This window comes from Fundulus heteroclitus, unplaced genomic scaffold (genome assembly GCF_011125445.2).
Source record: "Fundulus heteroclitus isolate FHET01 unplaced genomic scaffold, MU-UCD_Fhet_4.1 scaffold_49, whole genome shotgun sequence".
NCBI classification, from domain to species: domain Eukaryota; kingdom Metazoa; phylum Chordata; class Actinopteri; order Cyprinodontiformes; family Fundulidae; genus Fundulus; species Fundulus heteroclitus.
The window spans coordinates 392,859-409,521 of NW_023396912.1; the positions used below are offsets into that span (position 1 = coordinate 392,859).

The 16,663-nt window shown below is 36.6% G+C and overlaps 3 protein-coding genes across 11 annotated transcripts in view; 1 reads left to right on the forward strand and 2 right to left on the reverse strand.

The window, feature by feature from the left end:
- The window catches only part of LOC110367769 (zinc finger protein 239-like), a 577,202-nt gene that overhangs the window by 212,801 nt on the left and 347,738 nt on the right, over positions 1 to 16,663 (reverse strand). The window lies entirely within an intron of this gene.
- Positions 162 to 2,803, forward strand: LOC110367700 (gastrula zinc finger protein XlCGF57.1). Of its 2 annotated transcripts, none has more exons than XM_036132297.1 (2): positions 162 to 2,113; positions 2,198 to 2,803. In XM_036132297.1, the coding sequence occupies exons 1-2, from the start codon at positions 379 to 381 to the stop codon at positions 2,224 to 2,226; spliced, it is 1,764 nt and encodes a 587-aa protein (XP_035988190.1). In that variant the 5' UTR covers positions 162 to 378; the 3' UTR covers positions 2,227 to 2,803. The 2 variants fall into 2 exon arrangements, with proteins under 2 accessions (XP_035988190.1, XP_035988191.1); XM_036132298.1 differs by having other exon boundaries at positions 162 to 2,013; positions 2,098 to 2,803.
- On the reverse strand, positions 7,299 to 10,843 carry LOC118560796 (gastrula zinc finger protein XlCGF57.1-like). Its single transcript, XM_036132296.1, has 2 exons — positions 10,799 to 10,843; positions 7,299 to 10,049 (listed from the first exon to the last, which is right to left on the reverse strand). Coding segments are annotated over exons 1-2 (1,905 nt in total). The 5' UTR covers positions 10,800 to 10,843; the 3' UTR covers positions 7,299 to 8,145.

Sequence of the window (16,663 nt, forward strand, 5' to 3'; positions counted from 1 at the left end):
AGAAGCACCCCCAAATGAATCACAGTGCCCCTTTTGTAAAAGGTTCCTCCACCCAGCTTTCTCCAGCCAAACAGTTTATCTTAATCAAGTGATTAAAGTGAACAGTACATACTCTAACTCACATTTTTAAGCTTTCGTTTCATCTCTCTTTACAGGTCCCCAAAAATATTATGTCTGTAAACATGAGGAGGTTCAGACAGTGAGCTCAGCAACTCGGAGGGAAACTCCACTTTAGATGAGGAGCAACCAGGACCTCGGCAGATAAAAGAAGATAAAGAGGAACAAGAATATCAACAGTTTAAAGAAGAAGAGAGGCAACTCTGCATCAGTCAGGCTGAAAAGCAACCTGTGCTGAAACAGGAGACTGATGACATTGTAATGATTCCTTTTAATGTTCAAAGGCTCCACAACAAAACAGAACAAAGCAGGAACAGATTCATCTCTCAGGCCCTCCCTGAAGTTGAGAACCAGGATCAAGAAATAAACGATGAGGAACCACAAAAAAGGGGAAAAGAGCAGAAGGAAAATGAGAAATGTGGGAAAACCAAACTGCAGAAAGGAAATGCTGACATTTCAAAAACTAACAAGAAAACTCACCCTGACCAAAATATAAATTCTTTTAAAATTGTTTATAAAAGCTTTTCTCAAAAAAAGCCCCTGAATACACACACGAGAACCTACAAGACTAAGAAGCCTTTCTCATGTATAAACTGTGGGAAAAATTTCCCCAAAAGAAGCAGTTTAACTTATCACATGAAAACTCACACAGGCGAGAAGCCTTTTGAATGTGTGAACTGTGGAAAAAGTTTTTTTCAAAAAGGAAATTTAAAAGCTCATATGAGAACTCACACAGGTGAGAAACCTTTCACTTGTGTGACCTGTGGAAAAAGTTACAGTCATAGAAGAAATTTAACTTCTCACATGACAATTCATACAGGCGAGAAGCCTTTTGAATGTGTGAACTGTGGAAAAAGTTTTTATCAAAAAGGAAATTTAAAAGCTCACATGAGAACTCACACAGGTGAGAAGTCTTTCTCATGTGTGACCTGTGGAAAGAGTTACAGTCATAGAGTTCGTTTAACGTGTCACATAAGAACTCACACAGGTGAGAAGCCGTTCTCATGTGTGACCTGTGGAAAGAGTTACATTGAAAGAAATGGTTTAACTTATCACATGAGAACTCACACAGGCGAGAAGCCGTTCTCATGTGCAATCTCTGGAAAAGGTTTTTGTCAAAAAGACAGTTTAAACATTCATATGAGAATTGACAAAGCTGAGAAGCCTTTCTCATGTACAATATGTGGAGAAGGTTTTATTCAAAAAGCAAGTTTAAATAGTCACATGGGAACTCACACAGATGAGAAGCCTTTCTCATGCGTAACCTGTGGAAAGAGTTACAGTCATAGAAGAAATTTAACTACTCACATGAGAACTCACCCAGGTGAGAGGCCATTCTCATGTGGAATCTGTGGAAAAGGTTTTTGTCAAAATGACTATTTAAATATTCACATGAGAATTCACAAAGGTGAGAAGCATTTCTTATGTACAATATGCGGAGAAGGTTTTAGTCAAAAAGAGTATTTCAATATTCACATGAAAACTCACACACGTGAGAAGGCTTTCACATGTGTAACCTGTGGAAAGAGTTACAGTCATGGAAGAAATTTAACTACTCACATGAGAACTCACCCAGGCGAGATGCCTTTCACATGTGTGAATTGTGGAAAATGTTTTAGTCAAAAAAGAAATTTAAAAAAGCACATGCGAACTCACACAGATGAGAAGTTTTTCACATGCGAGACCTGTGGAAAGAGTTGCAAACATAAAAGTGGTTTAGCTCGTCACATGAGAACTCACACGGGTGAGAAGCCTTTTGCATGTGTGAAATGTGGAAAATGTTTTAGTCAAAAAAGCAATTTAAAAAAACACATGAGTGCTCACACAGGTGAGAAGCCTTTTACATGTGTGAACTGTGGAAAAGGTTTTAGTCATAAAAGCGTTTTAAATATTCACATGAGAACTCACACAGGTGAGAAGCCTTTTACATGTGTGAACTGTGGGAAGAGTTACAGTCAAAGAACAAATTTAACTTATCACATGAGAACTCACACAGGTGAGAAGCCTTTTACATGTGTGAACTGTGGGAAGAGTTACAGTCAAAGAACAAATTTAACTTATCACATGAGAACTCACACAGGTGAGAAGCCTTTGTCAGGTGCTATTTGAAAAAGCACAAGTGCTCACACAGATGAGAAGCCTTTCTCATGTTATACCTGTGGTAAGACTTGCAAAGACAGAACTGGTTTAACTGATCACATTATTTCTGATGTGTGACCTTGGGAAAGAGTAACACTGGTAGAAGTAATGTAATGTATCACGTCAGAATTGACAGATTAGCAGATTTTCTCTTGTAAAACCTGTGAAAACATTTAAAAGAAGTAGTTTAACGATAAAATCGCATTGTTGGGAAAGCCATTATTCTGGATCTTTTGTGAGAGTAAACAAGCCAAAAATAATTGTTTTTTGTAATTATTTTGATAAAAATTGGTTCCAGTACATTTTTATATTTTCAAGTGAGATGTGGGTTTCTGAATGAAAACAGGGGTAATATATATTCAGATTTAGAGCAGAGATTTTGATCATTGCACATCGAAAAATTTTATTTGAATATAACCATGTTCAAGGTCACTTGCCTGATGTATATTTTTAAGTGTGGTCAGTTTGTTCCATGATCCACTTTTTTTCTTCCAGCAAATTCAATTCAATTTTATTTTAATTATATAGCGGCAATTCATGAAACATGTCATCTCAAGGCACTTTACAAAGTCAAAATCAATCAGATTATACAGATTGGTCAAAGAAATTTCCTATATAAGGAAACCAGTTGATTGCATCAAAGTCTCTCCAAGCAGCATTCACTCCTGGAGAAGCGCAGAGCCACAGGGAGAGTCGTCTGCATTGTCCGTGGCTTTGCAGCAATCCCTTTCACAAATGCCTTGTGAAATTACTTTGTCAATAAAATGAATGAATTCTCAGTAACTGAATCATTCTGTCCTGTCTTATTGTAGTTTGACTCTTTGGACTGCATCTCTATGTTAACAATCTGTATTTCTATGGATGTCATTAAACACCTTGATAAGGGCGGTCTCTGTACTGTGGTGAGCACGGAAGCCAGACTGGAACTTTAGTTCCTATGCTGCACTTATCTGGAACAAACTTCCAGAAAATTGTAAAGGTGCGGAAAGCCTGAGTTCCTTCAAATCAAGATTAAAAACACATTTGTTTAAGATTGCCTTCAACTGTTCTAGTTACCTGAATCACCACTTTTTTGTTCTTTTTTCTATCTACATTTTATTCCTACTTGCTTTTATTCTGTTTTATTTTGCTATATTTTAATCATGTAAAGCACTTTGCATTGTCTTTGTACTGTATGCTATATAAATAAATTTGCCTTGCCTTGCCTTGGAAAACGTCATAGCGGCTGGTCGTTGTTAAGAAGGTGTTTAATTGTTAAAATACAGCTTTTTCAATAATCTTACTGATAAAGGAGGTTTGAGATGAGCCTGTAGTTCTGGAGTAGTAGTTTGTCTAAATTCTTCTTTTTCAGCAGTGGTTTGATAATTGCTATTTTAAGGAACTAGAGGAAAACACCCGACAGAAGGGACGTGTTTATTATCGGAGTCAAATCATATGCTATGAGCACGAAATACTGGGCCATCCCCCATGTGGAATTGAACAATAATACAGGATTTGTCAGAATGTTTTTCTCTGAGAATAACTTCTAAAATTTTAAGGTTTTGAAAACAGCTGCAATAACTAAATGGAGAAATTAAAATCCTGAAAAAAAATAAACAAATTTTGTATCAGCAATGTTGCATGGTCCACACAAGCAGTCAAGCTGGAGAATTAAAAAAGACAATAGAGTTTAAGTGGGATTAAAATGAGAAGAAGTACAATAAATAAAATGCAACAATGGGCACTGCTGTTCAGAGTAAATCATTTTTAATTAGGACAGAAGAAATAGGCTGAATGTGGGATCAATTCTCATGTCTTTGTTACTTTTGCATTTATAATTTTTGATGTTTTTCATTTTTTCACAGAAGTTTACAGCTGATTTAGTGAAAAACTGCAAACTGCTTATAAAATGTTTTGCTATTTTTTTGTCTACATCAGTAAAGCAATTCCTTTTTTGCAATGTTTTTTTCAAGGTTTTCATTGCCAAACGTTTTGCCATTCATCAACTCATGACTTTACTCATAGTTTAACCTATTCACAGGTGTGAACACACCTATTCATACCTGAGCAGAAACACACAAGGTTTCACCAACTGCCAAAACTGCCGAACAATGCATAATCCCTTTCACTGAATGAGCAATTAAATAGCAGCAATAACAATGTACCAATATGTTTACTCGAGAGTTGCATCAGAGTTGCAATTTGCAGAGACACAAAACTTAAACAGTTAACATTTACACATTTTACACTGTGACTTTCTCCTGCATTGCTTACGTCTCAATTGTTTTACTTTAAATCACTGCTGCACCTTATACTGTATTTTAAATCTTCTGTAAATTACAAGCTGTATTCTGGCACAAATGCCCTTTGCACAATCAATTCTGCACATACAAATGTTTTTTTAAGAAATGCTCACCTGTACACTGTGACTTTTAAATTGCTTCTTAAAACTTTTTTTTATTCTTTGGCATTTAATTAAACTAGTGTTTGATACTTTGTTTTTATTCATTTGTGTTGTTGTCACTCTTGTACAGCACTTTGGTGCAGTTCTATGCCTGTTTTAAAGTGCTATATAAATAAATTTGATATTTGACATTTGACTTCTCCTACATTGTCTACATTTAAATTACTTTTAAATCACTGCTGCACCTTATACTGTAATTTAATTTTTACTGAAATTTACAAGCTGTATGCAACGAAATTTCGTTCTGTAAGCACTCTGTGCATACAAAATGACAAATAAAGTTGTCTAAGTCTAAGTCATTTTGTAAATGTCAAGTGTTTTAAGTGTTTTGCTCAATTAAATTTATTTAGTCACAGTTAAATTAGGTATAATTTCAAAGATGTTTGTCTGTTCAATGCTTAGAACAAATATTGCAATGCAGTGTTGTAAACAGGGTCCGATCTCAACTTCCTGATTCGCCGGCCATGTTGGACGGTAGATGTAAAAATCAACCGGCCAAGCTTGTTTTTTACTGGTCAAAATATTCATTCTGACTGATCCTGCTAAATATCTCCACCTAATCCCACTATATAATTAGTATGAGCTAAACGCTAGTTGTTAGCAAATGGACATGACGTAGTACTTGCGTCTCATGTGCAAGGGTTTGTGTACGTGCGTGTTTGTTGTCAATATGAGCTGAAAGCAGAGGAACATAAAGAAGCATCCACCCAAAGGATGACTGAAAAACACGACTTATTTACTCACCATGTGGGAGATAGCCCTCTGAAATTTACTTGCCAAACAGAAAATTTATTCGCATTTGGTGTCTGGCGAGTGTTAATTTCGGACCCTGGCTGTAAATGATCTATACATAGAGTGTTGTTGGTTCACATCACAGTGCAATGAGCTGACATATACCCTCCGTTGACTGGCAATTTTTTTGTTGATTCCCAAAAGTCTGACTTTATTGGAAAGCTTAGATTCCACTCTTTCAGAATCTGTAACTGACTCAAAACAGTCCCAGGGAGACTTGATCCTGTTTTTGCTGTGGGCTGTCACATTTTCCTCTTGACCTCCTATCAATAATTTGTGAGTCACTTTCTTCTGGAGTCTTCCCACTAACCTTTAAAAGGTGCATAGCCATGTTATTTGACATTTTAAAAAATTATACGTCGGTTACTCACTCTGGTTGCATACAATGTTTTTCTGAAAGAATGTATTTTATGATTTTTTTGCTTAATTTGTTAGTAAATAAAGCTCTTCGTGTATACACATTTATAACAATGCAAATACTACAATGTGCATGAGCAGCAGGGGATAAACAAGGAAGCAGCTAACAGCTATTGTGTCCAATGAGTTGGTTATTTTTAGACTAAAAAAGGACCATCAAAACCCTTTCCGGATGGATGCTTGGAGTATAAAGCCTTATTCTAATCATGATCAACTGGATTTTGGTCTTATTGGAATAGGTATATAACGTGGCAATAAACCTTTAAGAATGCAGTAATAAAGCTGTCAGGTTTAAATACCTAGAACATTCATTAAACAACACAAAGAAGAAAGACAAAAACAATCAACATTTATGTTGAGGCTGTTTGTTGCACCAGCTCTTACTCTGTAACATAGGAGAGAGAGATATCAGTCATCTGAAAAACACTTTGATGTCTGAATAACCTCAAACCTTTGTAATAGTAATGAGTAAATACGCGATAAATGCAATTAATACGGTAAATAAAAATAAAACATGTAGAGAATAATAAAAATAATTCTAACAAAAAACACTCTTCAAGAAGAAAAACCTGAATCCACTGATTCTCTGCAATTATCAACCAATATCAAATTTGCCATTCTTGGGGAAAATAATAGAAAAATAGCTTAAACTGAGTTTTGGACTTGAAAAATAGTTTTGATGTTTATCAATCAGGTTTTTGTCAACATCACAGTACTGAAACTGCTCTTGCGAGAGTTTTCAATTATCTCGGACTTAATACTGATTGCAATAAAATCTGAATTCTAGAGTTACACAATCTTGGTGCCACATTGAACACAGTTGATCACATTTTACTATCTTGACTAGCAAATTATGTTTTTATATCTTACACATTGCTGACCTGGGTTAAATCCTATCTTTATGACAGAACCTTTTTGTATCCATCGGTAACCACAGATCTAAGCTCAATACAATTGTTTGTGGAGTTCCCCAAGGTTTCATCCTACGTCCCCAATCCTTTTGGATTAACAGCCATTGCTCACTTGTTCAAACTTTTAACACTTGGTCGCTGTTGTTGTTGTTATGCATTTGTTAAATGTTAGGTTTTTACAATGGTGAGCTTTTGGAAACAATAAATTATCTATCTATCTATCTATCTATCTATCTATCTATCTATCTATCCTGCAGAACAATAAAATACATTATCACAATTTTGCAGATGACGCGACGAGGTGACTACAGTCCAATATGATCACTTATTGATTGCAATGAACAGATTAACACCTGGATGTGTCAAAATGTTCTTCATAAAGACAAAGCTGAAGTTTTGATTTTTGGGCCTGTGGTGGATATTAATAGTTATCAAATAAGCAAGCACACTACTCATTTTAATTAAGAGAAAGATGCATCTTTGTATTTTCAAGTTTTAATTCAAAGGCATGAAGCATTTGAATGTATCTGTCCCCCAATGCAGTCAGAACAAGTAGTGAAAGGAAAAGGAAACACTAAACCTTTATACATCATGGGTTAACATAGGAAGTGGGAGTAATCTTCAGAGGAGTGCAGCCACTGGTACGATCCAGTTCCTATCTAACACAACTCCTCTGTGTCCTTGGATAAAGAAAACACAATAGTAAATCTGTAAGCATGTGAGCTTATTTCATACAGGAAAGTTATGCAGGTGCATCCAGACAAGGCATTATCAGAGTTACATACATCAATAAAATTTTCCACAGCAGACCAAAACAGAATAGATTAGAATTCAGTGCCCACCTTCAGTTCATTGGTCTAAAGAGCTCTGACAAAGCTAGAAACCTTGGCATTATCATGTACCTGAATCTCAACAATAACATTAAATGTATCATTAAGACACCATATTATCACATAAATAGATATTGTCAGAACAAGACTTTGAAAAATGTGTTCATTTGTTTTCAGCAGACTATTATTGTAACACTGTTTTTACAGGACTGTCAAAAAAAATCAATAAGACAACTAAAACATATTCAAAATTCTAAATACTACTTCTACAATCCTTACAAAAACAAAGTACAATCATATTAATCCCATTCTGAGGTCCTTACATGGACTACCCATTGCTCAAAGAGTAGAGTTAAAAGTCTCAAAGCACTTACTAGTCAGAGCCCTGTCTACACCTCACACTCATGGAACTGGAGAGCTCTTTCAACAGACTGCTGCAACCCACATGCTGTATAGAGTACTTCTATAAGTCTTTCCTCCTAGCTGCTGTTAGACTTTATAATTTCGGCTGCCTCGAACCAAAAGATTTCTCTCCAATGTGCATCTTCATGTGTCTATTTAAGTCATAATTTGAGAAAAATCTTTTACCACAAGCATCACACCCAAAGGGTTTCTCACCAGTGTGAATTCCTATGTGTTTTTTAAGATGTGAATTGGTGGAAAATCTTTTTCCACATGTATAACAGCCAAAGGGTTTGTCACCTGTATGGATTCTTGTGTGTGCTTTTAAATTTGAATTTGAGGAAAATCTTCTCCCACAAACATCACAACCAAAAGCTTTCTCTCCTGTGTGGATTCTTGTGTGTGTGTTTAAATGTGACTTACAGGAAAATCTTTGACCACATGCATCACAACCAAAGGGTTTCTCTCCTGTGTGGATCATCATGTGTTTTTTTAAATGACACTTGAGGTTAAATCTTTTTCCACAAGCATCACAAACAAAAGCTTTTTCTCCAATGTGTATTTTCATGTGTTTATTTAAGTCTGAATTTGAGAAATATCTCTTTCCACAAGTAACACAACCAAAGGGTTTCTCTCCCGTGTGAATTCTAATGTGTTTGCTTATTTCTGACATTGAGGAACATTTTTTACCACATACATTACAACCAAAGGGCTTCTCTTTTGTGTGAGATCTCATATGACTATTTAAGGCTGTCTTGTTGGTAAATCTTTTACTACATGAATCACAACCAAAGGGTTGCTCTCCTGTGTGGCTTCTCATGTGTGTTTTAAAATATGACTTTCTGGAAAATCTTCTTCCGCATAAAACACAACCAAAAGGTTTCTCTCCTGTGTGGATTCTCATGTGTGTTTTGAAATGTGATGTAGTGGAAAATCTTCTCCCACATACAACACAACTATACGGTTTCTCTCCTGTATGGATTCTCATGTGCAGGTTTAAATGTGACTTTCTGGAAAATATTTTCCCACATGCATCACAATCAAAACGTTTCTCTCCTGTATGGGTTGTTAAGTGTCTTTTTAATTGTTTGTTAAGGAAAAATCTTTTACCACAACAATCACAACCAAAGGGGTTGTCTCTTGTGTGGGTGTCCATGTGTCTTTTTAAATTTTTCCTAAAGGCAAATCTTTTTCCACAAGCGTCACATTCAAAAGGTTTCTCTCCTGTGTGGATTCTCCTATGGTTATACAAGGATGATTTGTCGGCAAATCTTTTACCACAGGCATCACAACCAAAAGGTTTTTCTCCCGTGTGGATTCTCATGTGTGTTTTTAAATACGGCTTTCTGGAAAATATCCTTCCACATATATCACAACCAAAAGGTTTGTCTCCTGTGTGAATTCTCATATGATTAATTAAGCCTGACTTTGAGGAATAGTATTTATCACATGCATCACAGCCAAATGGTTTCTCTCCTGTGTGGATTTTCATGTGTCTTTTTAAATGTGACTTCCAGGAAAATCTTCTACCACATGCATCACATCCAAACGGTTTGTCCCCTGTGTGGATTATTTTGTGTGCTTTTAAATTTGACTTGTTGGAAAACCTTTTACTGCATGCATCACAACCAAAAGGTTTCTCTCCCGCATGGATTCTTAAGTGAACTTTTTTCATTGAATCCACATTTGAGTCCCCGTCTTTATTGTTCACTTTTATACAGTCAACTGAAGTGCTGGTTGTAAAATCTCTGACTTCTGTCGGCTGTTCATTATAGTTAGAGAATGGAGGTTTCTCTTCATCCTCTTCACTCTTCATATTAACAACAGTTGATGGAAACCTGGTATCTTCAGTCTCCTCCTTCAAATTCTCTTGCTCTCCTTTCTGGCTGCCACAGATTCTTTCACCTTCCTCCTTTGTGTAGAGAAGCTGCAGCTCCTGCTGGTCCACATCAGGATTGTTTTCTTCAGGGACCTCTTCTTTGATGTCAGCATGCAACACTGAAACACATTACATGCATTATGACCAAGTATATCTTGACAATGGAACAACCATGGTAAAGATTAGATCCAGAGACAATTGTAGACAAGCTAAAGAAGCTATAAGTAAGATATTTACTGTAAAATCAACCTAAATCATTCTCATTTCTCACCTGGGATGGAAGTAACATTCCCTAGAAACAATCCTCTCCATCAACAATGTCTTAGTCATGTTTTTCTCGTTTTAAACCTACAGGTATTGTCCGGAACTACATCTGTTCAGAGTGTAGCCCGTGTTTACTTCCTGGTTCTGAGCCAATCATGTGACATAGTCTCTAGAAAAGTCTGAAAAGTTGTGAAATAGTTGGCAACAGTGTTGATGAATATGCTGGTGAAGATTCTCAGTCATCCAGGTCGTGGTCAAAAAGTCTGAGTAGTTCACCCCATTACTAAGGGGTGGACCTTTTTTCGGTACTATTTTGCATGTTATCTAAGCCATTACAAGGCCTTTGTTGGGCAGTACTATAAAGCTTGCAAATCCACATTACTCCAGACTTTTTGAATTGAGAAAGCTTTCTGGATGGGAAGCGAAACGTCTTCAAACTTCAGAAAAAAGTTCGGTTTTGTTTTTTTAAACTTTTTTGGAAGTGTTGATGAAAGTAAGCGAGGAAAGAGAGAGCAGAACGTTAGCCCCTCCCACCAGTCCTCTCAGTGAGTTTCTTAACCTTTAGCTGCAACACGGGACACAAAGAAAGTAAAGCAATCCTTACTGTTGATAGGAGCAGCAGTTAATGGAAAGCTGCTATCAGTCTCCTCCTTCACCAGGAGCTGCTCTCCTTCCTGACGGGCCCCGGGTTCCTCCTGTTCCTCCTTTATGTGGAGGGGCTCTGACTCCTGCTGCTCCCCCTCAGGACTCTGTTCTTCAGGAGCCTCTTCTTTAACATCTGCAGCCAACACTGAAACACATTACATGCTTTATCAACAACTACATCTGGACAACGTTCCAACCATGCCAGCAGACTGGGAGCTCCACGCCGCTGTGCGCCGTCCTGGCGCTCAAACATAGGAACACATGCCGTCTCACAGGCAGCTGCTGTGTTTCCCTCTTTTCTTCCCTCAGCGCTGTCTCTCAGGCACAGCCTGCTGCCTCGTCCTTAAAGCTCTGCATGTAGTCAGAGCAAAGAGGAGACCTGCTTCGTTTTCGCATTAATGCAAAGCTGCTGATTATTCCGCCCTGGATTACAAAGCTGGATATAAATATAAAAAGGTAAATATGCTTTTGTTTTCATCTAATCTCTTTTTTCACCCCTCTAAAACTGTTGTAATAAAATAATTACCTGACAACCACGCAACTTTAATCACTTCCTTCCTTCAGTGTGTGTGCATCTGTTTACTACATGTTTGTTAAAATTAGATGTATGCAGGCAATGTATAAAAATTTGTACTCTTAGAGGCAATTAAGAATATTAGCATACATGTTTTAAAAAAAATAGTTATTTCTTTTTTTTTTATGAAAAAAAATATATACTCCTACTTTTTAAAGGCTTCCTCCTCTGGTGAAGAGATCAAATGTGAACATTTTAGTCTTCAAAAGAGTGACCAAAATGTTCACATTTTGGACAAAGAAGACAGACGGTTTGAAAGGGGTGTGAAGGAAGCCATCTACGTTAAGAGAGAAAGACCAACCTTAAACAGGGGAGGAGGCCTTAGGTTCCAACTCTCAAAAACTTACAACACAGCTATAGGATTAATTCCAGCCAATCATCACCTTAACTCTCACCCTCATTCAGGTGATCAAACATTGTTCCTTTAAGCCAAGCCAATAACGACCCTAACGACTCCTCGTTACAGAGGAGTGGACCAGTTTCTGTCCATTCTGCTGGCTTAATGGCTTTAACGACCGCCCATTACTAAGGGGTGGACCAGTTTCTGTTGAATCTGCATGTTATCTAAGCCATTACAGGCATTTGTTAGGCAGTAGTATAAAGCTTGGTACTCCACATTACTCCAGACTTTTTGAATTGAGAAAGCTTCCTGGAGAGGAAGTGAAACGTTTTCAACTACGGAAAACAAGTCCAGTTGCTTTGTTTTTTACTTTTTTTTGGAATTCTAAATTAGTTAAGCTAATTTACCTCAATTCCATGCCTTTTAAATCAGATCTTCAGTGAACCAGGAATTACTGAAGTATTCTGATTATGACCAACCATTTTTGTTTTGTCTTTTGTGTTCTTTTACATGTAAATAGTTCCTTAGCTTAGCTTCTTTTTATCTTCATTTTGCTTAGTAGTTTAGTTAAGTTTCACTAGCCTAGTCCTCACACTGAATTTTTATCTGGTAAATTTCGCCAGCAAAAAAAATTCAGCTCCAAACGTGTTGACCTTTTGATGAACTCAAGCTCGATGACTCGATAGAGCTTCTAGCCAATGAAATGAGCTCATTTGGTCACGTGACACAACAGCCGGGACACTTCCGTTTCAGCGCTTCCCTAGACCAAATAACAGCTTGACTGAAATAATAAACTGTCACGGCAACATTCCGAAAATTGACAGCCTCACACTTTTCATGAGTGAGAGGACATTTTTAACCATTTTGTGTCGTCACTTGGTGCCGATGGCTCTGCAATTTGACTTTACTGAACCTCCACAGTGGAAAAGTTGGCACGAAGTTAATAAGTAGCAACATGGATAACCTTGTTGTGCAATTATACACTGTTTAAAGTTACTTAATGTTTATTAAATAACCCTCTGTTAAGTATTGTCTGGTGATATCAGCTCTTAAGCTGACATCAAGACATTGGTTGAAAGGGATGAATTTGAGCACTAGCGATCTTTTAACAGCAAAACCTGCACACACATAGAATAAAGGAGTGACAGCTTCTTTTCAAGTTCAAGACTTTAATAACAGAAATTAAATGAACATCCAGAGAACATCACTATGTAATGCTGTTTACCTGAATTAACACAATATTTCGATTAATAAATCCTCTCTCTCTATCTCAATGTCTAAAAAATTCATTGTTTAAAATCCGGTGTTAAAAAAAAGCTAGATTCCAATGGGACTGTTGTTCTTCCATACAGAAAGCACTTAAAATGTAGTCGTATTTTATTCTGAATTACTAAACAAATGAAAAAACATAATCGCGCCATCTACTGGCCGTAATTGATACTTCTGTATTCGAATTTCCATCAATGCATTTCACCTTTTATTTTTAACAGCTGATGTCACATTATTATAGCTACTTTTTTTTATTGGGATTTTTTGCGGCTCTAGTGGCTCGTTTTTATCTGAAAGTAGGCTGACAGGAAGGGGGAGAGACATGCAGCAAAGGACATGCTAAGCTAGCATTAGCACTAGCTAGCTTAGCATGTAGCAGCTAATGCTAGCTTAGCATGAAAGCACCGCCAGGCTTAGCCAGTTTTCTGGGGGAAAGCCTGCAACGAGTTGTGATGAAGAGGAGGAATCCATCAGCTGCTGAAAACGGCTCCTAAACTTTAGCTCCATCCACACAGTTAGCATGAAGAAGGAAATCTCCAAACCTGATGGGTGCAGCAGAACTCTGGGCTGGAAAACATCCCCCATCATTGGTGTCTCCTCTGCTGCGTCCTGCCGCTCTTTGAGCTCCTGCTTCCCTCCAGTTTCTCCGCTGTGCCTCCAGCTGCTGGACTTCTTTCCAGACTTCATCACCTGCAGCAGCTGCTGCTCTCTTTCAGCTTCTGGACTCACAGCACAACAACAAAGAACCAGGAGGATCAACGTTTAAAAGGGGTAGACCCCGCATTTACTGTCACGGCGCAAACAGTACGGCCGCCATCTTGGTGCGGTCAACCTGAGAACAGCAGGATTTCTCAGGATTTCTCATCAACTTGTCTGTAAAACGGCACATAATCATGTCATTTGCTGCTTTATATTTAAGCCTATACTTAAAAAAAATAAAATAGTAAACTTAGTCTTGTGGAGTTTTTTTTTTAATTGTAGAGAGAATCAAAGCTTCCTGAAAAGATGAGTGTATCTTATTATTCTGGTAAAACGTGGATTCTAATGTAAAACAACACAAGATAAGGTTAGTGACAGTTGTAGTTGCTAACTTGTGATTATTAATGTCTGTTAAAGTACTTTATTGCTCCATCAACGTGTCGCCAAAGTGTCAGAACATTACCTTTCTTTAAAAAAAAAGAAATTGCCGCTTTTAGGACTAGCGATGCATAACCTAATATTTCAGCTGTCTGAAACATCCTGTTCTCCCTAAACATGGGAATAAATTAATCTAAAAGGGGTTTCCTGTTTATTTCTCTCCTCAAACTCCTGTGACACATGTTCTTCTTATTACACAGACCTATATATATATATATATATATATATATATATATATATATATATATATATATATATATATATAGACGTGCCTCCCTGAGAGGACATGGAAATATGTTACTCTTTATGTAAAATTCAGAACCTTAAGCCTTCTAGTGTAAGTAATATTTTATTTGACTTATTCAAAACAAATGTTAAACAACAAAGACAAAGTTCACAAAACCTCCACTAATGTTAATTTTTTATTTCCCTTACTGATGTCATCTGTCAATTTCCTGTTGGTGACAGGAAAATTCACGGGGTCCTTCAGCATGATATATATATATATATATATATATATATATATATATATATATATATATATATATATATATATATATATATATACATACTTACATATATGGATAACTTCATGCAGTTCTTGTTAGTTTCCCACAAGTACGGCATTAAGTTAAACACGGAGTCACAATATTATTATGTATGGTCCTGGCGGCCCCTCCGAAGAGGAAAATGTTGCGTTTTTTAGGTGTTTTATATGTATGGATACATTTGAATTTATGCGAAATAAACATTGATACACAGCATTTAAAATCATATAATATGAAATGATAAGCTACACAAATATGTGTTTTAGCTCTTAAGGTGTTGATATGTGGGTTTGAATGCTAGGGTTAATGGAATATGGTTCTAAAGAAATTAAAATGTCATAAAACCATCATTAAAGTCTGATCCTTGATTGGGGGCAGCATGCTACACAATGGATGGTGATTATTACAACAGGCAAAATTGTATTGTATCCTCATATGAGAAAGCCTGTCCTAGAGTAATTAACAATAAAAAACATTTTATAAATTGTTCAGTTTTCATTATAGCATTTTATTTTATGGGGTGCTGAATGTAAAAATTTTATGAAAATATTTTCACCATCACTTTCTTCACTATTATTGCATTTTGTCCCATTTAGTGGAAAATGCTAAAAATTAATTTTAAATCCCTATGTAAAATATATCTAAATATATATATATATATATATATATATAAGCTACCTCTAAATATAAATGGTATATTTATATCCAAATCTTAAATCTTTAACTAAATATATATCTTATATCTAAATCTAAATATATAACGTATTTCCTCTGTTTTTGTCTTCATGTACAGCACTTTTAATTGTCTTATTAGTGGAAAGTGCTTTATAAATAAACTTGCCTTGAAGCGATTCAGTGTCAGCAGCAACAGTTTATGTAGAGCAGGGGTCACCAACCTTTTTGAAACTGAGAGCTACTTCGTTGTATAGAGTCACACTGAGGGCTACAAGTACTGATCTTGGGGCTGGCTTGGGGACTGGAACGGTTTCATAACTATGTGTATGGTCTGCCATCTTTTCTAGTTGAAACAGATCACTGACCCTTGGTTGCCGTCATAAAAAAAAAACATCTGAACAAGATGCCACCGAGGATTCAGAGGCTTATGATGAAGATGCTGAGGTATGAATTTACGCTGATCTACACTCCAGGGAATCATCTGATTCTTGCAGATGCTCTGTCCAGAGCCTCTAGAGACAAAAGTGTGAGTTCAACTGAAGAGGATATTCAGTGCCGTGTGAATTAGGTGTCCACTGTGTTGCCTGTGTCAGATGGAAAGCTACAGCAAATAATTTAGGCAACAGCTAAGGATACAGGGTTACAGTTGGTCATACAGAATATAGATGAAGGATGGCCAATAGGCTCATGTTCACAGTTCTTCAAAGTTAAAGCTGACCTAAGCGTGGTGAGTGGACTGTTACTGAAAAAACAACAGAATTGTGATTCTACAAGAGTTAAGACAGGACATTCTACAGCGGATTCATGAAGGTCACCTAGACGTTGAAAAATGTAAAAGAAGAGCTAGGGAATCAGTTTTCTGGCCTGGACTAAACAAGGATATTGAGGTGCTAATAAGCAAATGTGAAACATGTCAGACATTTAGAAACAAACAGAGCAAATAACCTATGATAATAACTGACATTAAAACATCACAATGGCTGAAAGTGGGAATAGATTTGTTTCATTTTAAAGGTAAAGATTAGTGATCATTGATTAATATTTAAACTATCCGGAGATGGTTCTGTTAGCTAATATGTCATTAAATTGTGTCAAAACATTCTAAATCAATCTTTGCAAGGCATGGGATTCCACATATTGTGGTGAGTGACAATGGACCATGTTTTAGTAGCAGAGAATGGCAAAAGTTTATAGAACAGTATGATTTTAAACATGTAACATCAAGTCCTCATTATGCACAATCGAATGGAAAAGCTGAGAAAGGAGTTCATGTTCTTAAGC